This window comes from Protopterus annectens, chromosome 13.part0 (genome assembly GCF_019279795.1).
Source record: "Protopterus annectens isolate FY-2018-M chromosome 13.part0, PAN1.0, whole genome shotgun sequence".
Lineage (NCBI taxonomy): Eukaryota > Metazoa > Chordata > Ceratodontiformes > Protopteridae > Protopterus > Protopterus annectens.
In genome coordinates this window covers 296,580,762-296,607,270 of record NC_056747.1, presented here as the reverse complement: position 1 = coordinate 296,607,270, position 26,509 = coordinate 296,580,762, and the positions used below count along the sequence as shown (strand labels likewise).

The window sequence follows — 26,509 nt, the reverse complement described above, 5'->3', positions numbered from 1 at the left end:
TCCTTGTCTACCATTCTACAAAGGAAGCTGGTTTCACACACACACACACACACACACACACACACACACACACACACACACACACACACACACACACACACACACACATGTCACAGAAGAAAAGGAGGCAACAGACACACTCTCTAAAGTAATAGGTAGAGAATAACAACAATAAAAAGGGAGCCCCCCCTATTTTTTGAGGAGCAACTATCAACAATTATAGTGAAGAACTACACCAGTAGATAAAATGGTCATAAAAGGATAGAGAAATAGAGAGATACTAGAGATACTATCTAAAATGCTGTTGTATAAAAGGGGAAGAGTAAGGACAGAAAAAGATAGATAAATATATTGGAAAATTTAAAGATATATATCACTTTTCTGGCTTGAGAGACTGAGTAACCACATCTGAATTGCAAGCAGCAAACAAGATCTGAGGTAATGTGCTCAACTGTATTGTGGGTAAAGATCAAACTCAAGAGTTTTTTGTTTCCACGAGCTTTAGCACTGGCGGAGTTAGTTCAGAGGGATTGGAACGGAACCCACAGGTTGAGGAGAAAATGAAAATTAACGACATCCGATCATGGAAGGATGCTGCATCCTCCCCAAGTGCTGTGTTAATCTGTGGTAAAGTCAGGCCACAAAGCAGTCTCCTTTAAAAAAAAAAAAAATCAGTTCTGTAAACCCAGTAAACCCTGTCACAGTTAGGAACTACTCCAAGGCAAACTACCTTTTATTAACAGGTAATCTGTCAAAATTTCAAGCCACTCCAAACCCAAATAACACAGCAGCTCATGCTAAATTATTCACAGAATCTCTGTACAATCATGTCAAGGACTGCATACAGATGACTGTGCCTATCAGAAGTAAACCCGAAACTAACTTAAAAAATAAGCCACTGTGGGGGAATTCAAAATTAAACAGGTTGTATAACAAAGGAAAAAATATTGCTTAAATTAGGAAGTGTAACACCAAAAATGATAAAAACTCTTAAACTGAATAGACAATGAAGAGGACTAATTAAGTCCAACAAAGCAGTTTTGATGTAAAGATAGTGTCCCAAGCCAAGAACAATCATAAAGCCTGCTTAGACTATCTTCAAACCCTCAAAGGCAGCACAGAACAGTGTGCTGAACTGCTGGTAAATGGAACTACATTCACAGAACCAGGAGACATAGCAAATCTTCTGGCTGACAAATTCAGCTCCAGCTTTACCCACCTCTCACTCCAAGACCCCCTTAGCAAGCAGCATCTGACAATCTCTCCAACTATCAGAAGGGAGCAGGTCTTAAAGGTGCTCTCTAAGGCTAAGAATACAGCTTCAGTGTGCCCCAATAATATCCCAGGATGCTTCCTAAATAGCGTGAAATATGACCTATGAGGGCCACTGAGACACTGTTCAGTCATAGCCTGTGAACAGGCATCATGCCTCGTGAATGGAGGATACAGTTGTCATCCCTCTGCACAAGGGCAGGCCATCAACAGATCCTGGGAACTATAGACTCATTAGTCTGACTAGTCTCTTATGCAAAGCCATGGAAAGAATTATCAAGGAAATGATTAACAATGACATAAAAAAACCTTCAGACACTGGAACCAACTCAGTCTGGTTTTGTCAAAGGCAGGTCATACCTACTGAATCTGGTGGACTTCTTTGAGAAGGTCTCAAAGACAGTGAATGAGGGAGAAATGGTGAATACTGCATATACTGACCTAGCTAAGGCATTTACTACAAAACCTCATTTGGCCATTGTAAACAAACGCATGGAATTAGGCATAAACCACTGGATAGCTATCTGGCTCACAAATAGGATATGTGTTTGTTTTGGTGACTGGCCGTTTGTGTAGATTGGAGAGACCCACTACACAAAGGGGCCAGTCACCACTGGAGTTCTCAGGGCTCTGTGCTGGGTCCACTTCTCTTTGGCATATATTTCGCAGAAGTCAAGGTCAATGTCAAGGCCTCTGGTTTGCCAGTTATGCAGATGATTGCACGCTGGGAGCAATCATATGAACCCCCAAAATACTAACATTTTACAAGAAGGTCTAAAACAGATATTTAACTGGTGCCAAAGCCATGGCTTAAAACTTGGTGCTACGAAATGCATAACAGTACCTTTTGGGAAGTCGGCCACCCTGGAAAACTACCTCATTAATAAAGCACCCCCTAAAAGTAGCCAGAGTAGTCACAGATTAAGGGACTCATGTAGATTGTAATCTGGATTTTGACCAACATGTGTCTAAGGTAGTAAAAAGCCATTATTTGTCACTCAACCTATAAGTAAGGGCACAGCATCTAGAAAAGTCACAGTGCCACTATGCTTAGCTTTCATCAGATCCATGATTGAGTACAACTCCCTTCATTTTGTACCTGGCCAGGCATATGAAACTGAAAATGTCCACAGAGGTTCCTTGCAAAAAGAATACATGGCATAAACACAATGCCCTATGCAGACTGCCTCAAAGCCCTATCCTATAATCTGTTTCCTACAGACTGCTGAGAGGCGATTTATGCCTGGCATACAAGGCATCATTGGATCCTGCCCCGATGGACCTTTTGTATATCTATAAAATGAAGAGCATCAGAACTACTACAACCAAGGATTTAAACTTTGCTTACAATTTAAATAGGACATGTTGGACAGACAGGTATGTATCTCAAAAAATTCCCATTATCTAGAATAAGCTTCCCATCCATGTGAAACAGAATCTTCCCCAACCCTATTCAAGCATAACTTCAAGCAGTGGATGGGAAATTGGAAATTCACCCCTCATCTGACACATATGTCTCTGATGGACAGAGACAGCAGTTAAATGATGCCCTAACATGCACCCTTTAAAACAACCTCTAAGGCAAAATAGGCTGTGGGATAACTTTGGGTTGCATGGCTAGGCCTGTAAAAGCCCCAGGAGTCGTTAGCCTAGTATATACCTATAAATCTAAGAATATTTATGTATGTAATCTGAAAGGATAATGTGCCCTTTTTAACAAAACTCAAATCCTTTCATCAGTTGGAATTTCATAATAAAAAGTCTGCTCATATCTGTTCACTAGTAACACTAAAAAGTCGTCACACCTTTTATCTTACACTTATATAGCCCATTTCTCCTTAGATCCCTGTCTGCAATCTGTTTATGTCAATATCTTCCTTCAAATACCTTGCTATTTAAATTGAAGTCAATTTTTTTTTGCGTCATAGGTTCATAGGTATTTACTAGGTTAACAACCCCAAGGGCCTTTTTAAGCCTAACCATACATCCCAAATCTCTGACAAGTTCTGGCACCCTTGATAAGTGTAAGCAGGGACTTGGGAGAGGAAACATTTAAAAGCAGGGGCCAGAAAGTTGAATCATCATATAATTTATCTCTGTGTTAATCTCTTCCACAAATGAGGCACATTTGGGCAGTCAAAGTGATGCATTCCCTACCTTTGTAGTGTAACCTCATTGCAGATCATACCTATCACATTTTTCAATATGCCATTATGGTTTCTGAATCTTCTGCTGCTGCTTACTTCTACCTGTAGGTGTGACACCATATGTAACGATTTCTGTGGGTTTTTCTCCAGCACTCCCCAACAAATTATTTCATCCTTTTTCTCTTCTTTCATCATATACTTTAAATCTTACACTGTGTCATAGCACTCCAACTCTTCTACAGTTAATCACTGGTTTATTTAACTCCTCTCTTACCACACCTCTGGCTTTCAGAAACAGCCAAACCAATGACCCATACTCAGCCCGCCCATGGTATCTTCTGTTCTCTTGTACACTTCCATCTGAGATGTAATCTCCTGCTGCTTTCTTTCTGGAACCCAAACTGCCCCACCTTTTTTGTATGCTGCATTCAGTCCCATGTAAAACAATGATATAAACTTCAGTGATATCCTGTTTTATCCTGCAAAACAGCATTGCCTTCTCATACCCCTTGTTCCCCTGACCATTTAATGTCCATTTCCTTCAACTTCACCTGAAACTTTTGGTTCACTTGTTTCCTTTTATGTCCTAAATGTCTTCTGATCATCCTGTTTACTCTCACTTTAATTCACTACTGTACTGGCCAACTTGTCTTTATTGATCTATTTTCTTGTTATACCTAAACCCTTTTGTTTTTTATTCATTAAAACTTTTCAACTCATACTCAAAATGTGTATTAGCATTTATTACATATGGTATGACTTTTATTACACAGCCTGCATTACTCCATATGTACAACAGGGCATGCAACCCACATAGGTTTTGGAAATGATCTCAAGCTACAACAACCCTTCTTAGTTTACCAAAAATTAAATAGGTGTACTCCAAGGTACGCTGAATGTCTGTTTATACATACCAAGTAAACAGAGATAATTTGTGTCAGTCAGTCTGGAGAATGTAGTGGCTTGGTTCAGAATGTTGTACAGCTCAGATGGGTCACACAGCATTAGCCCAGCCATGGAAACTGAAAAAAAAAGTCTAGTTACAACAAATGACCAATTACAAATGTATACAGTTACTTAATTTTAATAGCATAGGTTTCCTTGTCAATACTCCAACTGCTGTGTGTGTTCCAGATCAAGAATATAATCAATCCACTTATGCAGTCCAGCTCTCCTTGGCAACATTTGCAGCCCTGCTTAAAGTTGCCATGGCTAATGAACCAGGTCCACTCAAGTAGGAAAATGGTAGCCCAGTGTACAAGGACCCAGGCTTGTGCATCCTTTGCCATGCAATATATTACTACACCGTGGTACTACAATGCAGATGTAATGGCATACACACGCTGTATGCTTTGTGTTCACAGTGACATTCATGCCTAGTGCCAGTGTGTATTGATAGTGTATTGTGTATTAACAGTGATTCAAAGACAGTAGTGCTAACTAGCTTAATTAGAATAACTACTGTACTAGCTGTCCTCATTAGCATGATATACAAAGCACGGCATCTTAAGCAACATTGTTTACAGTTAGTACAGAATTTGGAAAAAGAGTTGCTATATGACATAAGGAATAACTCATACCTCTACCTTCTTTCTGAAGGGCATGATCCCAGATTCTCCCAAGCCTCATACAACAGTAGTGGACTAGTAACCTTACATCCCATAAACTATTGCCACACTGTAATGCTGCATTTGCCCATCATTATTTTTCCCCAGCTGTGCGTGTGCTCATGATTCTGCCCTGGCAACATCACAATATGTGTGAGCATGTTGTGGGATGCACAGTGATGACAGTCCTTGCACTGCCCTACACAGTCTGGGTATGTGACTAGTCATGAAACTCCTCAGAGCTAGCAATGGATCCAAGGATGGCTACCAAAGGCAGCTGTTGCACCACTGCTGAAGCCATTCCTACCATGGATCCAGCCAAGCATTCCATAGATCTCTGTGTACAAGACAGACTATAGCCATAGAGCCGAGCCATTGTATATGTTTATGACTCAGTCTGCCATTTACTACCCCTCAATGTGCATATTCTTTATGGTTCATTTACATGCTCTGCATATTACATAATTTGCACCACTGAAAGATTGCATGACTTGCGTCATTAAATCACCTACACCCATAGCTTGTCAGTTACTCACACGAAAATTGCACTGCATATTGTGTTGGCTATGGATTCCACCTAGTGTCTTTAAAATTAAAGGTACAGTACAGCCAGTTCTTTGTTCTTTAACACAATATTCAGCAGCCATAATGGTCTCAAATAAATAGTCATCCACAATTGTACACCAAACACCTCTAAATCAAATCTTTACTTAGACTGACAGAGTACTCCAGTTTGAAATCTCACCTTCACCATATGCTTTCTCTTTCATGTGGAAAACAAAGTAAGTACACAACCTTTCCAATGCACTTATAGGTTCATAAGAGATTACTAGTCTAATTCCTTAAGGGCCTTTGCAAGCCTAGTCAACATAACCAGATTTGACCCAATATATGTCCCCTTGGGCTACAGGATGGTATGGATTTGTACCCATGCATTGAGTATCTTACAGAGTGCCCCTGTCCATAAGGAACACAGGCACTACCCCAAGAGTGAATTTGCGATTCCCCATACAGTGATCCAAACTGCATTTGAAGAGGGCCAGGGAAGGACTCTGCTTAATGTGAATAGGAAGCCTCTTCCAAAGAAGGGGCAATCTCTGAGACACACATCTGTCTCTCCACATTGTTTTCTTTGAGAAGCAGATTAAGTTTAGATCCCTAGATCATGTGACCCTCATACTGTTTGACTTGCGGGTGTTTAGCAACTCCATCAGGGCTGGATTTGTGAGTGCCTTGTAGGTCAGGCATAGGTCATCCTTTAACAGTCAATAAGAGAGAGTAAAAGGATAGGATTTTTCGTCTATCCACATAGTTCATGTTGTTTACACCATGGATTTTCTGAGGTCACTCAAAGGTTCCTCACAAAGAAAATACAGAGTGTAAACAACATAAACGTAAGTAACAATTTCTGCTGTTCTCCACCTATAAAGGAAAGACAGGTCTGACAGAAGGCACAAGCACTCACCCCCCCATTCATGTGCATGCACGCACACACAAGTGTGCACGTGCACACACAACTGCACACGTGCACACACACGTGAGCATATACGCACACAAGTGCATGTGCACACACAAGTGTGCACGTGCACACACATGTGCACGCACAAGTGCATGCACACACAAGTGTGCACGTGTACACACAAGTGCATGCGCACACACAAATGTGCACGTGCACACACAAGTGCATGCGCACACGTGTGCACATGCACACACAAGTGCAAGCACACACAAGTGTGCACATGCACACACAAGTGCAAACATGCACAAGTGTGCACATGCACACACACAAGTGCGCACACATAAGTGTACGCATGCACGCACACACGTGTGCACATGCACACACAAGTGCGCACACATGCACAAGTGTGCACGTGCACACACAAGTGCACACACATGCACACACAAGTGCACACATGCATGTACACACACGCGCGCACACACATGTGCACAGATGCACACACATGCACGTGCACAGATACACACACGCATACATGTGCACAGATGCACGCACACACGCATACATGTGCACAGATGCATGCACACATACATACGTGCACAGATGCATGTGCACACATGCACACACACATGCATACATGTGCACACATGCAGACAGATGCACACACAGATGTGCACATGCACGCATGTACACACATACACATGTGTGCGTGCACACGCATACACACATGCGGGCGCACACGTGTGCGTATACACACAGACACACCTTCTCAAACCTTCCATTACTGAATAGAAATAATTGCCTGCTAGTATGAATATTATTAATATTAGCAGCAACAAATTCAATTACAGTTATAAATGTACTGGAGCACTGCATTACATGATTTTTAGAATTACAAAGCAATTATCAGACTTTTGCTGCACTCACAAGAAGTAACATAAATGGAAGTTATGTACTTACCATAATGGTGAATCCATTTCATCCTAGGCCATCCAATATGACTGATTGGTACAGAGTCTCTTGTCAAATCTGATTCAGCCTTTCTAAAGCTCCAAGCCTCAAGCTCCTTTAAGCTATTTTTTCCTCCCATAAACCCCCTGGGCCCTACTGTCCACAGACTGAGTTTGCTAACTAACCATGGAAGGCTGTGACTAATAGAAGAGTGGAGGGACAGGCAAAAGAGCTTTTGGATGATCCGTCAGGTCCTCAGCAATGATGACAATTTGGAAGGGGGGATTGGGGTAGAATGTCATATTAGATGGACTAGGATGAAGTAGATCCACTGCTGTTATGTCCAACCAGCTACTTGAACATTTGGGTCAGTATTGTTGCTCCAAAGAAGACATTACATAAGGACAATATATCCAAGTTATAGAGTCTGGTAAAGGTATAGAAAGTAGATCAAGTTGCTGCAGTATAGATTTCATCCTCAGAAGAGTTCCTGAAAAAGGATGAGGAATTTGAAGTGATCCGGTAGAATGTCTTTGATTTGCCTGCAAGACGTTTATTTTGTGAAGAATATGCAAATGAAATACAAATGGATAGCCATCTAGAAAAGACTAATTTAGAAACCTTTTGTCTTAGTCTGTTGGTAGTGAAGAAAATGAACAACTGTTTATCCTTCCTAAAAGATTTGGTCACGTGAATGTAGAATCTGAGCTATCTATGAACATCTGAGGTACGAAAAATATATCACCCCGGGATAGAATGGTTGGGGAAGAATACAGGCAGATGTATAGGCTGGTTCAAGTTATCTTGTGTGGTAAAGGAAAGATTGTACCCAAGATAAATTATATTCTTGTTAAAAGTTAAATATGGAGGACAGAAAGACCGGGCTTCCTATTGTGAAACTCTTCTGAACGAAGTAACTACCAGCAGAAAAACAGTTTTCCAAATGAGAAATTTCAGTTGTGCAGATGAAGCCAGCTCAAAAGGGCTTTAGTCCATACTTCTAACATACTTCTAACATGAAACTGAGGCCCCAAGGTAGAACAGAATCTTTAATAGGAAGGAAATAATAAGTTTATGAGAAGCAATGGAATGGGCATTGATGCCACTACAGAAATTGAAACTAATTGTACTTGTATTGTGGCATAACTGGATCCCTAGTCAAACAACTCAAAGAAACCAAAACCAGAATTACTAGAAGAGAGACAGAGAAAGGGTCAATGCCTGGATGTCTATATGGAGAGATGCTTTCATTTACTTTTGTACATCTTACGAGTGGAGTGCAGAAATAATGCAAATTACATTGTGGGATAACAAGATGGTTTTGGCCATTAAGAAAACTGGAGAAACCAAGTGTCTAACTTCATGTTGAGCAAGTCCAGGTGAGGCTGACTAGAAGGGTAAGACAAGTGAGCTGGGTTGGGCTCTAGAAGCTATGGGTATTTTAATAAATGAGTCCTGAGCAAGGGACAAAAATATCTGTCTGGGCCAACATGGGGCAAAGAGAATCACTTTTGCTTTGCATGAGCTGGGTTGGGCTCTAGAAGCTATAGGTATTTTAATAAATAAGGCCTGAGCAAGGGACAATAATATTTGTCTGGGCCAACATGGGGCAAAGAGAATCACTTTTGCTTTGCATGTTGCTGCTTTCTGTAGGAATCTGGACATCAGAGGCAGGGATGGAAAGGTATAAAGTAGACCAGTGGGCCACTGTCTGACAAGAGCATCTATTGGTGACTGTTCTTCCAGATGAATTAGACAAGGTAGCTGCCTTATTTGGTGTTGGTTGGGGAAGCAAAAAGATCATACATTTACAGTAAACATTTCTGTTTTTAAATAATTGAAATGACATGTATTAAAAAGAGTAAAAGAAATTTGCATGCATTGCATAGGTATCAGCAAATATGAAATTCCAGGAGAAGCAGTTTATACACCTCTTCCATGTGAGGAGTCAGAAGATGAGCAGAGCATTTTTTGGCAGCAACTGCAGCTACAGATAGTAACACTTTATCATAACATTAGGATGACTGAAAACATAAATTAGTAGGAAATGCAGTTTTATAAGAAGAGGGATTAGTGATAGACAAGGGGTGGTAAGTGAGAAAACAACAACTGGAAAGTTTGCGAGATGTTTAGAAGTAAGATGAAGTATGATGAGTTAGAAAGCAGAGACAGAGATGGTTAGAATTGCTGGCCAAGAGATATTTGTGGAGAAGACTTAGTCAAGTGATGAGGTGAAGCAGTACTAGCTTTAAGACAGGTAACTTTCCCTGAAATATGTGCCACTATCAGGAATTCTGGGAAACAATCATCTATTGCCAGACCTTCATAGCCTCTTGACAAAGGGGTAAGATTTGTTTCCTTCTTGCTTGCTTGCTCAAATACTAATACTACTGACATATTGTCAGTCTGGATGGCGATCTCCCCTGGAGGGAGAATGTCCTCAAATTCTTGCAATGCTAACATGACTACTCTCACTTCCAGGATATTTATGTGCAGATTGGTCCAAGTAATTTAGAGTCAAACAGACCATTCACCTCTTGAAATGCTCCCATCCAAAGGAAAAGGCATTCTTTGCGACTGTCACTGCTGGAGGAAGAAGAACAAATGGTCTCCCTACAAAGACTGGAGGAAATGGGAGCCACCATTTTACATGAGTCTTGCATAACTGGGTCAACATTACTAGGGTAACCAGGTAGTCTGAGGTCTGGGATTACTAAACCCTTAGTAGCCAATGCAGAATGCATATGTAATAGTGCATGTGGTCAAGTTGCAAGAGGAAGCCATGGGACATTGAATCTAAAGTAGTAAGACTACTGGTTGAGAAGTGTGAGTTGAGAGATGAAGGCTAGAGGTTTTAAGTATATAAATTCTTTCCCATGGTAGGCTGACTACATATCTTGTTGCATCCTGATGGCATTCGATATACAGAATGGGCTGCACTGGATGAAACTTGGATTTTTTTATATTTACAGAGATACCTGAAGAGAAGCAAAACTGTGATAAGTAATTGCTGGTTCTGACTGTAGTACCAGGAGCCAAATGTGTAAGTATGGGAACACTTGGATCCCCCTGAGAGGTGGGGGGGGTGAAACTACTGCCATGCACTGGGTAAACATCCAGGAGGGTTATGATGAAACTGAAGGGCAGAGATCTAAAATGATAACACTTGGCTCACAGCCAGAAGCACAGAACTTTCCTAGTTGTTTTAGCTATCTTGATGAGGAGGTAGGCGACATGGATGTCTGCTAAGCACATCCAATCATTTGCTTTAAGACATGGCAAAAATCGAGTGCACGGTGACCATTCTGAAAAAGATCTTCTTGCCATGAATATTTAGGCCACCATGGTCTAGAATGGGCTTGAGATCCTTTTTTCTTTGGTACTAAAAAGAATCTTGAATCGATTCCGGGAACTCGCTGGTGTAGTAGAACCTCTTGGATATCTCTTTTTTTTTCCCTAAAAGTGAAAGAATTTCTCTTCTGGACACTTTTCATTGGCAGGGTAGAATGTCTGGATGTGGCTGGGTTCAATGCAGTGGTAAATGGGAAAAAGGTATAACATAGCCTTTGGATATTATCTCTCTTACCCAATAGTCATGCTTGATGGAGACCCAAGCAGAATATTGGAGCAGTAGGCAACACCTTCACTGCTTCTAGAGGGTTGCAGTTGGGCATCCCTTCAGGGAGAAAATCTTGTTGCCTGAAAAAGACTCTTAAAATCCCAGATTCTGTGGGGTTTCATGACCTCTAGGTTGGCATTCATTGAAGTGGTCACCTCTGGCACAGGCACCCCTATCGGTGATACATCAAAGGATTGACATTGGGTCTTTTTGAACCACAGAGATTTGAATCCCTTCTCATTCCTTCTGTAGGATCATTTCAGGGTCTTGAATTTGACTACTATAGCAGACTGAGTCTTACTTGCCTGCTCACATCTCAGCATTTTCTCTTTCACCAAAGGTGGAGGAACCATCATATGGGGCATTTGTGAAGGACATTTTTAAGTTATCCACAAAACTGCAGACAGAGCTAGGCAAGACATGTCATTGTGATTCCAGTGCCTGCAACCTTATTTGCCCTTTGGCCACATTAAGCATTAGCTACATGAAGAGATTAGTGATATTCAGCACTGTCCCCACCATAGTCTCTAACTGTTTACTTGACTCTGCCATGGGTGGACTTTCCCTACACAGCAAAGTCTATTCCACCAAGTTTTTTTGGAAGCGGTTCATATGTGAGGCAAAGTTTAACATTCATTGGGGAAAGGTGCCTGAGGCATAAGCATGCCTCCCCATCCTGTCCATCACACGAGACTCCTTGGGCATATGGACAACAGCTGCTGCTTTGTCAGACAGCTGTCAGTTGGTGCCTGTTACAGTCAAGGAATCCACCACAAGATCCTTGGACCAGTGCTACCTTTTCTGGTTTTCTGTGGATAGGGTCTGAAGAATCAGGTACTTGCCATGCACTACTGGTGGCCAAATCAATGAGGTGGTTGGCAGGTGGGACAACTCAGAAAGTAGAGGATGGAGAGCAATAACCCTCAAATAACACCTTCTCACCCTGACAGGTAGGATTATGTAGGCCAGGACCCCCTCGCTCTCATTAATTCTAGGATTTTGCCAAAGGTGGCATCCTCTGGGGGGCTTGGGGAACCTCTTATTCATTCAAGTCTGTTGTGAAAGACTTTAAGCACCTCCTTTTGTGTGTCGTCTTTCTAGGAACATCAAGAATCAAATTCTTCAGAGGACCCAGTTAAAGCCTGCACAGGGTGTTTGAGGCTACTGTATCTGCTTTGTCCTTGAAAAGATTGATAAAGGACCTGAGGCACAGACTTCAGGTTGTTCAAGGGTGGAGTCAGCACAACTGAAGGCTGTGTCGAAGTTCTTGGTGTAAAAGGAATCATCCTCTCCATAATCTTGAAAGTTCATCCAAGGACAGCCAGTACAAGAGATGCATGTCCCAAAGCTGCACCTATCTCCACTGAGGTTGATGAAGGTGACACTGAAGAAGGAATTCCCAACACCTATGATCTGGATGATCCCAAAGAAAAAATCTGTGCTGGTGCATCAAAGGCACAGGTCTTGTAACACCAAAAGGGTCATCAAGCACATTGGTGCTGAAGATGGAGAAATCTCAGTCCCTAGATCTACTCAACATCAAATGTCTTGGCATCAGTTGAATAACATAGGAAGTATCCAATGCAGAGGGGAGGATTCTGGTCAGCTCTGGCCAAACAGGCTCCAGCAGATGCCTCAGCTCTGAACCCACCACTTCCAAACTGCGGAGCAGAGAAGGAGCAAGTAATGGGGTCAGGATGAAGGACAAGCCCAATCCACCCTAGAAAAAGAGGGGGATAGATGACACTCATTTCAATCTGTATCTTCAGGAAGGCTCTCACTGTGCTTTCCCAGTCCAGATCACTGACATGCCTGAAAAACCTTGTATACCAGAGTGAGGAAGTGGAAGGTAGAAAAGACACAAAGACAAGGAAATTCCATCTATAAGAGATGTATACTGATGATATGCTTAGGAGACTTATCTGGAATGACAATAATGGGCTCCAAATGAAGATAATATCTAGAATGAGGCAAGGATATATTTTGGGTACCTTTGGCATCAAAGAAGGGTTGACATCATCCAATGTTCATTTCTTGGAGTTGAGGTCCCTGATTATTTTTTCTGGTTGGTGTGACACAGCAAGATGCAGAGAACAGGAAGAAATGGAAACAGATGATCTGCTGTGGTGACCCCTAACGGGAACAGCCAAAGAGAGAGAGAGAGAGAGAGGTTTATCAGAATTTGGATCTGGAGATAGCAGTTCCTTCAAAACTAACTTGTTGCAATGGTCAGTTAAAGACCTAGGCCCAAAGGCCTTACATAAGGAGCAGTGTTCAGTAAGGTGTTCCAACATCAGGCACATCATGCAGAGATGGTGCTTGTCCTGAGTTGGAATTTTATGGCCAAATTTGGTGCATTTTTGAAAGCTCTTTTCGGGTTTATCTTATCAATCCATGATAGAAACATGTTGCTTAGAAATACTACACTGAGAAGTTATACTGCAGAATAGATAGAGAATATTACACCAATCAAAATAACAGAAAAAAAAATCACAGTGAGAAAATAATTGCAAAACTACTGCACTAAACAGAATAGGACTGCATTTAAACAAATCCTGTAAACACATCAGCATACAGCTTCCTTGCCTCTCTTCAGTTTACATGTCTATCCATTCAGCTATTGAACCTCTTGCTGACAGATCCAGTTCCCCTCATTAGAAAAAAAAATACTACTCCTAGGAGCATCAGAAATCATCTAATTCTTCAGAGGAACCTTTCCCATTGCCTTGAATAGATTAAGCAGCATCTGCTCACTGGGAGCCTCCAATCTGAAGTTGTGCAATGATGGAACACAAAATGTTACTTAAAACCTTTTGCTGAGGTGCACTAGGTAGCACATTATTAAAAACCCTAGATTCAGTGTTTCCCATGGAGATAGAATTTATTTTTCAATCAAAAAGAACCACCCTATGGAGAATATAAAGACAACTCTTAAAGTAGTTGGCAGGAAGTCTTTAAAACTGGTATGAGGAATGTAAAATTTACATGAAAGCAGAAGATGCATGCTAAATGGTGAAGATTTAAAAAATAAACTTCTTTAAGTTGGGCAAAATCTGGCACACAATTAACCTGATACTGTAACTACACACTCATTTAATACTTAATGATACTACAGCTACGTATGTAAACTTAGGAAGTCACATTAAATGGTTTTCCAATATCTTGTTAAAACAAACTCTACAATACAAGTTCTGAGACACATATGTGCAATAACCTGTACATGAGTAGCACACAACAGCTTTTTAGGGCATACAGCAATTAAAAAAAATAAATTTCATAGGCAAGTAACACTTTGCTCAATATAGAAGAATGAAGCCCTGTCTATAACTAGAGTAACTGGGTACACTTAGCAGCCCAGGAAAAGTGGCCACAGCCAACTCACCTGTCCCTGGAGGAGAGAATGTGTGTGTGTGTGTGTGTGTGTGTGTGTGTGTGTGTGTGTGTGTGTGTGTGTGTATGTATGTGTGTCTGTGTGTGTGTCTATCTGAGCATGTGTGTGCATGCATGTCAGCAGTGTGTATCCTACTATGTGATGCCACACAGCAGAAAACAGCAACAAAAGACAATAAAATGTGTTGTACTGACCGTAGACCCTTCTTGGGAAGTGGAGAGGATAATTTTGCTGGATAATGTAGAGTCACTATTACTCAAATTACATTTTTTGTCAACAAACGTAGCCAAAGCAATTTGCCACAAATGTGATATTTCTAGTCACAGTTCACAAAATTTCAAGTAAGTGGGCTGGTGTGTATTGGTGTGTATTGGGGTAGTGAAAACTGAAAAATTTGCTAGAATAATAGAACAATAAAATATTGTGTGAGAAGTATACTTAGGTTGACTTGACAGTTCTTAAAATGAATGAATATGGTGCTGATGGTATTGCAGAGTAGAATTAATAACAAGAAGGTAAGGTGAAAGGGGTGTGTGTGTGTGTGTGTGTGTGTGTGTGTGTGTGTGTGTGTGTGTGTGTGCGAGAGATGAATGAAACTAGCACTAGAATAATGTTAAGAAGTATTGTATGGGAGTGCTACTTGGATAGCTGCACTAATTTCTTTGGTTTGTAATATGCTGAATGTTGAAGTTTTTTTGGGGGGGGCAATTTTACATTATACTGAAATATTGAATATCTGAATGTATTACTTAAAATATTTTTAGGTAAAATTTGTTTTCTTTAATGCAAGTGTTCAATTAAACATGCTTCACTGGGTATTTTTGGTTAATGTAGTTGTATCAAATGTGAATCAGTGTAGTATCTCCAGCCCAGTAACTTTTTATTTTATTTTTATTATTTTACATTTATTTTACATTTGTTGACCGGGCTAGTCTAGCTGGACATATATCCGTTTTCAGTAGAGGCCCGGGGAGAAAAGCTCCAATTACATGAAGTAAGAAAACATTAACAGCAAAAAACATAAGCAAACTACAAAAAGTACAATGGTAGGCTTGTGTAAGAATTTAACAAAAAAAACAACTAGCAAACACAAGGCAAGTTAACCAAAAACAGCTGGTTAACAATACAAATTTCAGGAATGCAGCATACTAAAGTTAGAATAATAAAAACTGATAAGAAAATCACAAGATGGCATAACATGGAGAAGGAAAATAAAACAAATCTTTTGAAAAGTCAATATAAAAGAAGTAGCTGGCATCAATTAAATATATTATTTAGAGGCACAGTTAGGGGATAGTGGGGGAAGGAAGGAGTAAGGGAGAAGTGATTTCAGTCGGGTTCAGTACAAGGACATAGCCACTGAGTTTTAAGATATTCTTTGATGTGTTTTTTGAATAGGGGTGTGGAGTCTAGGTTAGTTATTTCTTGAGGGAGTTGATTCCAGATTTTCCCAACAGAATTTGAAAATAATGAGTCACCAGCTTTATTGTAAGATTTAGTCGAGGCTACTAGGAGCTTATTAGCAGAGCGTAGAGTAGCTAGGTTCTTATAAGGTGAAATAAGTTTTGTAAGGCTTGGGGTAGCTTCAGGGTAGTGAAGAGACTTATGAATGATAAGTAGTTGCTGATAGAGTAAATGGTTATTTAGTTCAAGCCAATCGAGTTGCCTGAGGTTGAGACAATGGTGAGTTCTAAAGGGAGTAGCAGTAATGAATCTAGATATACTATTATAACAGGTAGAGAGTTTGGTCAAGTTATTCTTTGATAAGTTAGTATATATAGCAGTGGCATAGAAAAGGGTAGAGATCAGGTGAGTCTGGGCAATGGTTTTTCTAGCTGCTGGGGTAAGAAAGGGTTTAATTCTGTAGAGAGTACCTATTTTTTTGTTAACTGATTTAATGGTGTTGTTAATATGGTCATCAAAATTAAGACGGTTATCAATAGTTACACCAAGTAGTGGTCATGTCTGGGTTAATACAGGTAGCATTATTAGAGGAGATAGTGAAGAAAGGTGTGGAAGATTTGTGAGTAGGAGTGAAGAGAAGGAGTTTTGTTTTTTTGGCATTAAGGAGGAGGGAGTGCTCCATAAACCACTTTTCTACATCATAGAAGACTGTTTGGGTGAGGGACTGGAGGGAGGAAACATTATTAGCAGAACAGATTAAAGTTGAGTCATCAGCATACTGAATGCAGATGGCTTGGGGTATATTCACGTGTAGGTCATTTATAAATAAAGAAAAAAGAAGGGGACCTAAAATAGAGCCTTGAGGAACCCCAATGTTTACTGGTAGTAAGGAAGATAGGTTGTTGTCCCATAGCACTGCTTGTTGCCTGTTTTGGAGATAACTCCTAAACCATTGAAGTGCTTGTGAGCCAAGAGAATAGTGATTTAGTTTGTACTAAACAAGCATAATTCATCTGTACAAGTCACCAGGAAGTAATCCTGCATCCAAAGTGAGGATATCAGTCTACCTGACCAAAAGAAAGCAGTATGTGGCTGATGGAACATAGAAGAAAAAAATAGAGTACTAAACAAGAACTACATCAAGAACTGGATGATATATGATATGATATGAATGCACCTAAAACACATTAACAGGGTTAGCTGAGATGTACTAAACAAGCATAATTCAAATAGAGTTTTGATGCATTAGAGAAACAATTGATGAAGACAACAGGGGAAACCAAAATCAGTGACCATCTTTCATGCTAGAGGAGAAGATGTTTAAGGACAAAATCTGACCAACAAAAATACTGATGGGACAGAGACAGAAATGCAGCAGCAAGCACAGAAAAGTGAGGGCAGAAGCTACTAACCAGCACTCCTACAGACTTGACAGATAGACAGGTCTTGCTTTGGCATTCATATTTGTGCATCCACATACAGCAGCTGTTATATGATATTTGGGCAATGAGGGTAAATTAATATAAAGTTATTGCACCTTTTTTGCACCTAACACAATTTCCAAGAAACATGAAATGCAATTCCATTTATGATATGATAAAAATCTGGGGTCAGAACAGTAAAATGAAAAATAAATGGACTTTTTATGGCACTCAGCAGAAACATCCACTGAAATACAGTAAATCTAAAACCTTACTAAAAGTCCACTGTGATTTCTACCACAATTTGCATCCAGGTTCTAAAGAATAAAAAAAATGCTACTGGCTACAGATGGTAATGATTTACAGCTCTGGAAGGTCAGAGTAGGATACAAATATTATACACAGAAGCTTGAAAGTTGCAAAATCTGAACTAAAAAGCAAATACAAAATTCAGCAGTCATTTGTTCGGTACTTACGTATTATCGCAACCAGATTTTCGCAACTGCGAAAATCACATGCTATAATAAGAACTACTGCGGAAAACACCCTAAACTGTTTTTTTACATGTTTACTAATGGACTGAAGAAGAACTAATGAATAATGACTTTTGATTCAAGTCCAGAAGGGAAAAATTGCACCAGTCTTCCCTCTGTTTTGCCATATATTACAGACGCACGCTTCAATTGTCAGGGCTGCTGTCTAAAAGATGAAACAACTACCACTAACACAAGTACGGCAAAAAAGTTAAATGGGAATTGAAAGGGTTACGTTCAAGGGGAATTGAAAGGGTTAAGCTGACATTTGATAGTAACTGAGCGGTGTAAACCTGCTGTAATTCCTTGAGAATGTTTCTATATTTCTTGAGGTTCATGTATACATCTTTACATTTACAGTTAATGCTGAAATGAATTAGCAGCACACATGCTGCCAGTAAAATGCATGTCAGGTTAAAAAAACCCTGTCAGTGACAGAAAGTGCATTCATGTCTGAATTCCAGACAAAGAGTTGAAGGGGAATTGAAAGGGTATAGCTGACTTTGTACTAAAGGTTCAAATATATGTTAATGCAGGGAAGAGATAGCACCACCCGTGCCGGCAGTAAAGTACATACTTCAACAGCAACAGCAACATTGACAATTTTCAGTTTGGTTTGTTACCCCTTGCTAAAACATCCTTCACTGTAAACGGATTTTCTGACATTTGTACGACATTAACGGACAAATGTAAACAGTGGGAAACAGTAACACTTGACTAGTGGCCATGAACATTCATAGGACATACTCCTGGTTAAGTTACCTTTGCTGCGCTTGTGATCAGGAAGGCAGGATCTGTCATGTGCTGTTGCAGTGCGGAGTTCAAATGCCAAGTGAGACATGCCAGGCAGGAGTCAAAAAATTGGCAGTTATTCCTCTCCCTGCCTCATACAGTGTGTGCCACAGTATTCCATACTTGCTTCCACTCCTGTTTCCAGCTTAATTAACCTGTCTTTCATAAACAGGACAAATTTCGCAACCGTGAAAATCTGGTTGCGATAATACCATTTTTTCTAATAAATCCCAAAGTGCAGCAAACCCAAAATTTGATAGACTAAATAGGGGGAGTAAGATGAACAGCTCCCTGCATGGGATTGTTGTAAGCATTGTCTCACAAAGAAAAAGCATTTGCTGAATTGTGTTTCAACATTTTGGTTCAGCCTGTGCAGCTTACATGACCTTGGCTACTGGCCAGATATCCCAGATCACTGGGGGTACGTTTGCATAAGGACATGATATGATAGCAAGCTTATGAGGGGAAAATAACAGCAATATTCATTTTCTTAATTACAAACTAAAATAAATATTCTATCAATGCCAAATGTTGACTTGAGTTGGCAAAGAACTGCAGTATTCTAATACAAGAAAGGAAATAACAGAAAAGTATAAAGCACAATACAACATAAATGAAGCACTTTGCCGCCTTGTCTTCCTCCTTCCTTCCCTTTCTGTTCTCCCTCAAATAATACTTGGAGCTGGGAGCATTTACTCAGAGTCATGGAAACTGAAGACATGAAACCCTAGCGGACAAGATGAAATGCATGAGCAGCGAAATGCATGAGCATCGCATTGCTATACTGTCAGGGGCATGCGTACAATTATTCAAGTAGGTTTTACAAGCACTGCCATTTGTAAGGGCTGTTGATGCATCATATTTATTACACAGTACTGTTTTATATTCATACACACAGACACACACACACAATTGTTTGCAGTACAAACAGACAGCTAGAGTATCATGCAGCACAGATTTTTAATTACTAGACACAACTTCAAGTGTAAGGGACAAAATAACCAAAAAAAAAAAAACGATGGGTATAAGGCAGGGTTTAACAAAAAATGATTCTTATAGGGCAGGGTTATGTTTTTCATTAGTGATCAGTGCACTGTTTATACCAAAGAAAGTACGAAATATAATTTCCTGTTCAGTAAATAAGCAGCAAGTGGTGAGCAGCTTCAGGTAAATCAAATGTTGTAATCTGCAAGTGCAAACAGTCATTCTAGAATGGAGGATGTTGTGTTGGGTCTTTCGGCTTTTTTCGGTTAGGGGTCGCCACAGCGGAACTCCGATCCGCTAATGATTGACAGTAGATTTTTATGTGCTGGCTTGCCGGGCCTAACGCACAACCTTCAACGAAGGAACGCCCATTCAAGCATGTCGCCACACAGAAGACGCTCTGAGAATCGAATGGGCAACGTCTAACTGTGAGGCGAGAACGCTACCGCAGCAACACCACCGCAGTTCATTCTAGAATGGAGGATAAAGGCCAGTAAAAAAAAGTACTTTATAAGGCAACAGTAGATGATGTCTAAGGTGCTGTGTTGCAAAGCTATAGATCCAACTTCTTGGAAAACAAACAAAAAGTAGGCATGAGCTTTAATGACTACAAAATATATTCCTTATAGCAGCTGTCCTAAATGGAGAAGGTGATGTCCTGCACTGCCTATAGACGGCTACAGTTATAAAAATGTTGCAATAAATGATGATCACAAATTTTTCAGTCACCCATTGTAATATCGCAAAAATACAACATGCTTTTCTAAAACCCAAAATGCAGTGCATCACACTGAGGTACTGGCTTTTATGAATTTCTGTTACTAAAATGACAGCCTAGGGGTAAAGTGCACTAAAATAAAAGCTTTCAATTTACACTTACTAAAAGTTTGAATATGCACAGTAAACTTTACCAGCATCTCAGCTGTTCAAGCTGTTTTTGTAGTCTTCAAATTGTTTATGCACTAATAGTTTAGGCTTTTACTTATTTCATTTCATATGATCACGTATGGCTTACTGAAGAACAGTGTTCTATTTTCAGGTGCAGCCTGGGACATAGCAAATGCAATACTCTGATAACATTTATTCTTCATTACTTGCTTATTCCTATCCTCTGTTGAGGGACTCCAAGCTAACCACTAAACAATACACCTAAGGTGATGAACAAATCCTGGATGGGACACAAGTCCATCACAGGATACAGTAAGATACAATTTGCCATCTGTTATTCTGAACTGAGGAAATTTGCTTTGATCAGAATACAAGACGGCAGCAGTGTCTCTGCCTAGACCTTGGATCTCAGTTTTATTTCATGCTTCTAGACTCTTAGTATACTTGACAATGCTTGATGTTATTAATTAAATTAATACATTTTTTCTTTCACATGGGATTCTGTGAAGGTGGTTTCAGCAGCTTATTTTTTTCTATTGACTTGCACTGGTGTCTTCAGGTACTTTCAGATGCTCTTGAAAAGCTCTGCTTGCTCAAGTTGTGTGGAGTTTTATGGTTTTATTGCTTAAAGACTTCCTTGTTTTACTGTTATTGTGATCACTGCTGATTCCAGCAACTGTTTTTACTCTTTTTTTTTTAATGGCTGAGTTGCTTTTGTCTTTGATCCAGTGACATGATTTTTGACATTTGTGGAAAGTCAGTTAACTCGGTAGCTGAAGAGACCCACTCCTGGGTATCGCATTCAATCAGAGCTGTTGCCACTACCCAGTCTGACTTTGGGAATATTCACGGTGTGGTTCCAAGTACTGGTTTCCAGCCCATGAATTCAGTACATACCAGTTTAGAGACCCTGTAGGCACTAATGTCTCTTCTTTTATGATTATGACTTTCTGCTGGTCATGCAGTTTGTCTTTTTTATGTAAATTATCTAGGAGTATTCAGAATTATTTCACCAGCCCATTGTGGGTTACTTTTAGATTCCAGCATTAATGGATTGACTACAACATTTGTAAATAATTTTAAAACCATACTATGGCTCTAAACAGCAATTTTTTATTGACTTTTGCTGTATTCTTCTACTGTTTGAGGACCATCAATTTAATGTTCCCAAAGCTACCATTGGAGTGGTTATTTTATGAATGTATTTGCTTTAAAACCATATTGTTTAAATTATTTTTTTACTTTGTACACTTCAGCAGTGTATCTGCTTATTATTTTTCTTACTTGGAACACATTTATTTGAAATAGTACTTCAAATTTGTAATAATTTAATATCTTACTGATGATAATAATCAGTACACTTTGCTTTCATTTTGTGAAAGGTGCTGAGGAAATAAGTACCAAAATAAAACTGAAGTTGATATTTTTGGTAATGAATTCATTTAGGTGATTTTAAAGCACTTGTGGTTTACTATGTACTGTAAATATGAAAAAATATTTAAGGCACTTTCATATACATCTATATGCTGAAAAAAATGACTAGCCAAAGACATTTAAGTATATCTGACCTAATAGATACAAAAAGTATGCATGACTGTCCACGTATAAACATTCTGAATAGTCACTCCCTTGGCTTCATTAACAATCATGTAGGCTTCGTGCAAAGTCTAAAAAATTTAAGGGTGTTAGCAGGAGCAGCAGCAGTGCTCACTGAATATCATAGGATCATAAGAGGTTACTAGGCTAACAGCACCAGGGCCCCTACCAGCTTAGCCAAGTTCAACCCATGTTCCCAAGGGTGTCTGGTTTAAGTAGACACTAAAATCAGCGCCTATTACCCCTGACCAAGAGGGACATAGGTGGACCCCCTCGGGTGAATTTCTGGTTACCCATCCAATCATCCAAATCATTCTGTTTCCATGTTTATAATCACCATTTCATGGCCAGCAGCAGTGTTGGTGGCCATGAAAAGGTGCAGTGAAGCTTGAGCACAGAAAATTAAACCAAACAGCTTGTCTGTAAGCAAACCTATTATGTGAGCACATGCAGACGGGTTATATGAAGTGAGAGCAAGTTGATTACAAGAATTTAGATGTGATGCAGGGGTCCTTAACTGGGGACAATGTACACAGAATACAATGGCAATAATGCAGACATAACTAAGAGGGGAGTAAACAGAGAAAATGTACTCAGATAATGCAATCAAATGTGATTATGCTGCAAATAAACATATTAGTGCAATAATAATCAATCCTGTTCACAATTCTTGACACATGCACCTAATGAAAAATGGATGTGCTAATAAAGATTGTGAGAGGGAACAATGCAGTACTGACAGTCATATACAATGTGTGGATAATCACAGATTCAAACACATGCCTTGCTAAGGCAGCAGCATACAGAACATTGTCTCATTTTCTCACACCACAGGAAAAGCCTTAGAAATTCTCATAGGAAAGACCAATTTCATCCACTGGCATCATCATTATCCAATAGAGCATTTCTGGGTGAAAAATGAGCAGAAATTCTTGTAGCCGGATTCCCAAGCTATATATATACACAGCAGACAGCCTGATGATAACATTGCTACCTACATGCAAATTCATAGTCATACTGACACAAGTGAATCTGTGGGGAAATGGCTTGATTTAAACAGACCACCTAATATCACGAGGTACAGAAAACTACCTGTATCGCACACACCACAGGAGGACATTGGTTTACAGTTGTGACAGTGTACATTTGAATGGATGACATCACAATCATTCAGTATTGTGATGTTCTTCTAAAAAGAAAAGAATGTGGTTGAAGACCACAGTAACAATCCATAGCTACACATATCACATACATTAGAAGCCTTCTTTACACAGCATGACAGACACACAATCATAACAGTCAGTCATTGCTGGTTTCAAACCTTTTACCTCCTACCTGTTTAATTATGCACAGTATCAACATTCAGTGTCACAGGATAAGTCATACTACAACTGTGAAGTAGTTCATGTTTGAAAGCACGATGCAACCATTGGGTATTGACTGGGGGTAACAGAAATTTATAGGGTAGCTTTCTGACTTTACATAAGAGGTGTTGTCATGGAGTCAATTGTACGTAGCAGAACACACAGTCACACTACTTAACCAATTTTGAATTTGAAACCCCTATCTAGTTATACAGTCTAAAAAACACAGTATTAGCAGCAAGAGCCACAGAAGAAGTCTGACTTTTGTAATGAAATGTTGCACTTATGAAAGGATGACCTTAATGTGTTGCAAAAAACATACTTGTGGTAAAAGTGGGATAAGGAGATGGAGGGGTCTTCTCCCAGATGAAATTTTTCCATGTGGAAGTAGACATAGCACATCTATTCAGGAAACTATATATACCCGATATTGAGCTCATTTTACACACACAAGTTTGCCACTGTGAGATTTGAACCTTCTACCTATCTAGATTTACAAATACATTATTAGCCAAAGCACCACAAGAGGTCTGACTTATATATATATATATATATATGCATGTGTGTGTGTGTGTACAAATATATATATATATATATATATATATATATATATATATATATATACATACATACATACACACACACACATGTATACATACAGAGAGTGAGAGAGAATGCACTTATGAAAGGATGACCTCATTATTGTGTTGTAGAGGGTTGTTTATGGTGGGGCAGAGGGAGCTATGTCCAAAGTTGAATTCTTCTTCTGAATGGAAGTAGACACAGCACATCTGTTGTCGAGGCTTTACTTATGTGACATTAGCACCACACACAAGTTCACCAGTGTGAGATTTGAACCACCTACCTAGAAAGTTATACAATCTAGAGAACACAGTATGAATCACATGTCTGTGACTTTTATAGTGAGAGTCCACTTATGAAATGATGATCTTATCATTATATTGCAGATATGTGTGTGATAAAAGTGAGATAAGGGTAGGGAAGAATCCTCTCCCAGAATATATTCTGCCCCTGAGTGGAAGCAGATGTAGCACATATGTTCAGGAAGCCATACCTTCTTGACATTTAAACTACCCACATGTTTACCACTGTGAGAATTGATCCTCCTGCCTATCTAGTTACTCAATTTACAGAACACAGTATTAACCACAATCACCACAGGAGAAGTCTGACTTTTAAGGGGAAAGAGTGCACTTTTGACAGAATGACCTTATCTGTGTGTTTCAGAGAAGATATTTATGTTAAAAGTGAGATAAGGTGCAGAAGGAGCTGTGTCCAATTTTTTTTTCTCCTGAGTAGAAGTGGCCACATCACATCTGCGGTTGTAGTTTTACTTACCTGTTACTGAAACCATACACACACAAATTAACCACTGTCAGATTTTAACCATCTACCTAACTAGTTACACAATCTAGAGAACACAGTAGAAATCACAAGTGCTACAGAAGTCTGACTTTAACAATGTGAAAATGTGCATTTGTAAATATTAAAATTTCATGTTTGGAATATCAGTTGCTGTGCATCACAGGTTTAGGGACAAATGCATGTGTCTGGACAGGCCAGCGTAACAGCACTGTGCTTGTCCCATGCAATTACATACCTCTCTGCTAATATCTATATCCTGTCATTCAGGTGCATTGCGTTACTGTAAGTGACACATACCTGTTTCACAGTTTGAGGTGTCAATAATAATCACAATTGCAAAATAGTGGAATGTCAAGTGAGCATTCATGACAATTCATACAGGGATGATTGCATGCAAACAGTAACCATTTGTTGTATCTCTGTCAGTTGTCTTAGCTCATGCTTGCACAATGTGTATTGAAAATATAGACACTTCCTAAATATGACAGAGCACCTATGAATAATAGTGATGGATTATGTGTGAAAAGGTTAAACTCCACTGTAACAAAGTTACAGGTGTAACCACTGGAGTGCAGACATACATTCACAATGATGTTGATTCAGTTCAATCTGTTAAATCCAAATACCTTAGTTTCAAATTTCTATTAACATATTCAAAAGCTATACAAGCTAGTCATATAATTATTTGTTGTAATTTTTTTAACACTTCCTGAAGCGAACTAGTGGCAAGCTCATTTGTATGGCAGATGGCAAAGTAATAGTGCATGTGTAATCATACCTTGAGGTGCTGAACTTAGAATGGGAATTAGTAGTACTCTGGTGCTCTGTGCTGACATTTGTGCAAACATCCAGTGTACACATACAACAGTGTCTGAATCTAATGGAATACAGAACAGATATGTGTTATGCTCATGTTTCAGGTGTCATGATTTACATATTTGTCATGACAGTTCCAGTTCTTCAATCCTTATTTGTAGGACACAGGTATATTATGAAACATGTGATAGACAAAGCATGTTACTGCTTGTGAAAATGTGGCTTATTGAATCAAGGAGGTTTGTTTGATGACACAGAAAGGGTGGGAAGATGCGGACAGTTGGTGACAGGAATGCAAGGAATGCATAAAGACATACTAAGAAATTAGTTTACAGTTCATTCCTACACGTATTTGTGTTGTGCTACTCTTCAGTTTATCACCATATTTATTCAGGAAAGATCTGCGCAAGACAGCGTTCTCAATAGGAAGCAAGCACATTAATACAGCAGCAGGATAATGGGTTTGAATCTGGATTCAAACCTTAACAACATTTCAAAACAAATCTGTCAACCTGAGTATTAAATAACTACACCACACAGGAACTCCTACTTCAAAAAATATGAATATGACAACAAACTGAAGCAAAAAAGAGAATGTATGTATTACTCTTCATTGCCCTCGTGACAACTGTAAAATCTCATAACATGTACATTACATCCAATAGCCTAATAAATAAGAAACAGTAAAAAGTGATAATACAAAAGTGGGAATATATTAAGACATGGAGACAGTGACAGAGACACATAAAAATGTTATATTTTACTGGGACATTTTTTTAACATCTGTGGGGTCTGATAATGTTATGTTTTTTCCATGATAAGTAATCTTTCATGCTATGTACAATTAAATGTTTTCAGTGGGGGGAAAGCATGTGTCGGAAA

General features: G+C 39.4%; 1 protein-coding gene across 8 annotated transcripts in view; it reads right to left on the bottom strand.

Annotated features, from left to right (window-relative positions):
* The window catches only part of STYXL1 (serine/threonine/tyrosine interacting like 1), a 1,008,156-nt gene that overhangs the window by 554,798 nt on the left and 426,849 nt on the right, over window positions 1-26,509 (bottom strand). For 6 of the 8 annotated variants that reach the window (XM_044053876.1, XM_044053881.1, XM_044053880.1 and 3 more), the window contains one exon: window positions 4,334-4,441. In XM_044053876.1, coding sequence (XP_043909811.1) covers window positions 4,334-4,441 — 108 coding nt within the window. Of the gene's footprint in view, window positions 1-4,333; window positions 4,442-18,563; window positions 18,655-26,509 lie in introns of those variants that run through there. The other 2 variants (XM_044053875.1, XM_044053882.1) reach the window with 2 other exon arrangements.